The 3,903-nt window shown below is 37.1% G+C and overlaps 1 protein-coding gene across 1 annotated transcript; it reads left to right on the top strand.

The window, feature by feature from the left end:
- The first annotated feature begins 2,487 nt into the window (after positions 1–2,487).
- Positions 2,488–3,903, top strand: LOC111463388 (heavy metal-associated isoprenylated plant protein 20-like). The gene is made up of 3 exons (XM_023107319.1): positions 2,488–2,629; positions 3,178–3,253; positions 3,477–3,903. The coding sequence occupies exons 1-3, from the start codon at positions 2,549–2,551 to the stop codon at positions 3,767–3,769; spliced, it is 450 nt and encodes a 149-aa protein (XP_022963087.1). The 5' UTR covers positions 2,488–2,548; the 3' UTR covers positions 3,770–3,903.

The following is a 3,903-nucleotide window of genomic DNA, read 5'->3' as shown; positions in this document are numbered from 1 at the left end:
AAGAAATTTTGCATTGTTGCAATATATCAAGGAAGTTTGCAAGCTGCGATTTCTACAAACGTAGAATATTTTCTCTCATATTTATTGCTTTCTTTTAATTCTTAATAAAATCAAAACGGTTCCCAATACTTCCACTATAAGGATGAAGAGTTCATTCCCATCAAGACGCTCATCTCGCAACGCTCGCCCATGCTGTAAAACACGGTAGCTCGGTTAGGTCATAGGGCCTAGGGGTGGTGGAGAGCTAACACTATGCCTCCCCCTAAGGTACATTTTAAGACATTTTCAATCTTCCTAGAGTAGACATGATTTTAACAAACAGTCATACGACCTCGTGGAATATTCATCTAGTGTTCGATTGACACAAAATTTGGCAGGCATTCATATTTCATATGAACCAACTTAACTCTAGAGCCGCATGCCTGAATTTTCTCTAGAACCTCGACTTTTGAGGTTAAGATCTGAGGCCTTGCCCTACCTTGACACTTACATTGACATTGTTGTCTTTGTCTTGCTTATGCCTCATCTTGATTTTCATGCACATCTCTGTAGTGTGTTAGATGATGCACCATCCTCCTCACTCATGTGCCTCTAGTGGTCTGGGCATAGAAGAATCGTGAGATACGATGAGACCATCCAAACTTAGAGAGTTGAAATTGAGATTCCTTGAGACGTAAAACCATGTTAAGATTGCCAAACCACCCTAGAGATCTAATAAACCACCATGACCATGCTAGAACACAAAAGTAGCCTCCTAGGCCTATAGCAGCTGGTATGTGTTTGAGGAGCTTCCACTTCCCTTCTCACTCCGGTACGATATTGTTGAGTTAGCCATAATGTTGGTTAGGGACGTTTGACTAGGTAGTTTGTTAGATTACCCAGTGTGGTGGATTTGTTCTATGATTGGGCGTTGATCATGTGAGTAGTAAGTAATTACCCAATACAGAGGATTCGTCCTGTGAGTGGACATTGATTATGCGGTTAGCTAGTGGAGATGGCATGTACCGAAGGTTGCACTCCCCAACCTTGGGTGACTACATGACTTATGGGATGGATTCGCTAGCTAACCTCCAATGGAAGACGAGCATACTTGTACTCACCATACTGTCCCTACCTGGTATGAAGTCCTTTGAGGTAGTGCATCATCTACAAATAACAGTTACGACTGCGAAAGCCAAGCTAGCTATCAAAGCCTAGGAATAGAAAGAGCTAGATCCCTAGAGCCTAGAGTAAAGCCCATGATCTCCTGCTAGGTAAGGATGCGATAAAAACCTACAAATATGTTGCTTCCTGTTATATTTATACACTCATCCCTTTCTACACTTTCTTTTTCAGCTGCGTGACAATACTGGTTGAGGTGAGGGGATGACTCAAGAGCTTAGTAGCCATAGAGGAAAGTTGACCCGAGGTGTTTGTCTGGTCCACACATATTGTAGTCAGCATTCCACATTTATCTTTTGTATCCCAACCTAAACTCGTTTCCTTTTTTAACGAACAATCCAAGTATAAGTGCATGTATTCCATTTTAGGTTGATTTTTTTTGCATGTTTTAAATTCAATCAAAATTATATGGCAATTTTCTTCCTTTGTTTTCTCATACCTCCATCTTTTATTGCATAGTCTAGTAGTTACATCCAGTCTTTTTATGCGTCAAATTCGAGGTGTGACAAATAATGAGCTGGATTCACGTGAAATGCTTTAGAAATCTTTGATAATGTCTATTTTATTCGAGAATATGATTAATTAGAATTTTATATGATCAACATTTTATGGAGTCTCAAATTTCTAAATATAAAGTTAAGTATTATATAACACTTTCATTAAATCTTTATGATTCATATTTTATTTTACCTACCCATTTATGAAAGTATAAAATGGTGGGCATTACCTATTTTATTATTTGATTGAAAATATCAGTACATTTAAAGAAAGTATAAAATACTTGAAACTTGTATAAATACAGGTACAAAAATTGAAATATATTATCTCTAAGACATAATTCCAAATTTAAATCATTGAAAGGCTTAAATAATGTTAATTAGAATGTTTTTATTATATTGCCAAAATTTAAGTCAATTTACATTTTGATGTTACAATATTTCATTTCACCAATGAGTTTAAAATGCTTGGTTGAGACATATTGGTTTGAAAAAGAAAAGAAAAGATAAGAGCTAAAAATTGGAAGAATAAAATTAACTTCTTTCTCATTTGGACTAATTAAAGTTTGTGGGTTAAAACCATATATTGAACGAAGTCGAGCCAAATTTGATTTGAGTGATGACAAGCCTTATCCGACCGTCATTACGAGATCAACACAACAAAAAATTAAAATTTTTGTAGCAAAGAGTTGTCTTTCGATGATTGGCGACAATACACAGAAGGTCAAATGTTTTTTTTTGTAGCTAAGAGTTCACTACTTGCACTCAAAGCTTATGCTTTGGTTTCGTTTGGTTATTTATATGCCCATATAGACCAAACTTCCACAGTTCAAGGTGTTCTTTCTCTCTCTCTCTCTCTCAAAGTTGAGGGAATTAAGCAAAATTAGAAGATGGGTTTAGTTGATTTTCTTTCGGATTATGTTTCATACCATTTTGGTTCGAGAAAAAAGAAGAGACGAAGGCCAAACCAGGTAATGCTCATTTATGATGATTTTCTCTGTGTTTGTTTTGAAAGTGAGAGGTTACGAATGTGAAATTGTCTACTTTGAGCATAAACTTTTATTCCCTCCCAACAATCCTCTCCTCGAACAGAGTACACCATAGAACCTTCTCTGAAGTCTATGTAGCTCTCGAATAGCCTCCTCTTAATCGAGGCTCGACTCCTTACTCTGGAGCCCTCGAACAAAGTACACCATTTGTTCAGACACATGAATCACTTTTGACTACACCTTCAAGACTTACCACTTCTTTGTTTGAGAATTTTATTGACATAACTAAGTCAAGGGCATGACTCTAATACCATGTTAGGAATCACAAACCTCCACAATGATATGATATTGTCCACTTTGAGTATAAACTCTCATGAATTTGTTTTTGGGTCTTCGCAATGGAGATGGAGATGTATTCTTTACTTATAAACACATGATCATTTCCTAAATTAGCAAACGTGGACTCCCTCCCAACATCCAAAACATTGGAATGGGTTTGTGATATTATTTTGTATCATTTTGATTTACAGACAGTAGAAATCATGGTGAAGATGGACTGTGATGGGTGTGAAAGGAGAATTAAGAATGCTGTTTCCTCCATCAAAGGTCTCCCCTTTCTACTTTTTGATTTATACGCGTTCTTACCCAATTGAGTTATGTTAAGCAATACTAAAAAGACACGAACAACAACTTAATTACAATGTATTACGACTCCTTTTCTCCTTGTTTTGTTAAGCAATACTAAAAAGACACGAACAACAACTTAATTACAATGTATTACGACTCCTTTTCCCCTTGTTTGTTTGATATTTAACTGATTCCTGATAAGGAGTGAAGTCAGTGGAGGTGAACAGGAAGCAAAGCAAGGTAACAGTGATTGGATATGCTGAACCAAGCAAGGTTCTAAAAAGGGTTCAAAGCACAGGAAAGAAGGCTGAGTTTTGGCCTTATGTCCCCTACAACTTGGTGGCTTATCCTTATGTTGCTCAGGCTTATGACAAGAAGGCGCCTGCCGGGTACGTAAAGAACGCCACTCAAGCGCTCTCATTTGCGGAGGCGCCCGACGAGAGGTTGATAATGATGTTCAGCGATGAAAATCCTCATGCTTGTTCTATTATGTAAGAAAATGTATGGTTTGAACATGGAGGATTAGGGTTTGTATGCTACATGTTTTGCTGAAGAGAAAGATGGTAGTGGCTGTATCATGGTAGAAAGATGGTAGTGGTTTGAATCTACATGTTTTTCAAGTACCAAAA

The sequence above is a fragment of the Cucurbita moschata genome, unplaced genomic scaffold, assembly GCF_002738365.1.
Source record: "Cucurbita moschata cultivar Rifu unplaced genomic scaffold, Cmos_1.0 Cmo_Scf00002, whole genome shotgun sequence".
Classification (NCBI taxonomy): Eukaryota; Viridiplantae; Streptophyta; class Magnoliopsida; order Cucurbitales; family Cucurbitaceae; genus Cucurbita; species Cucurbita moschata.
The sequence above is the reverse complement of the archived record's forward strand: the minus strand, read 5'-3'. Positions and strand labels throughout refer to the sequence as shown.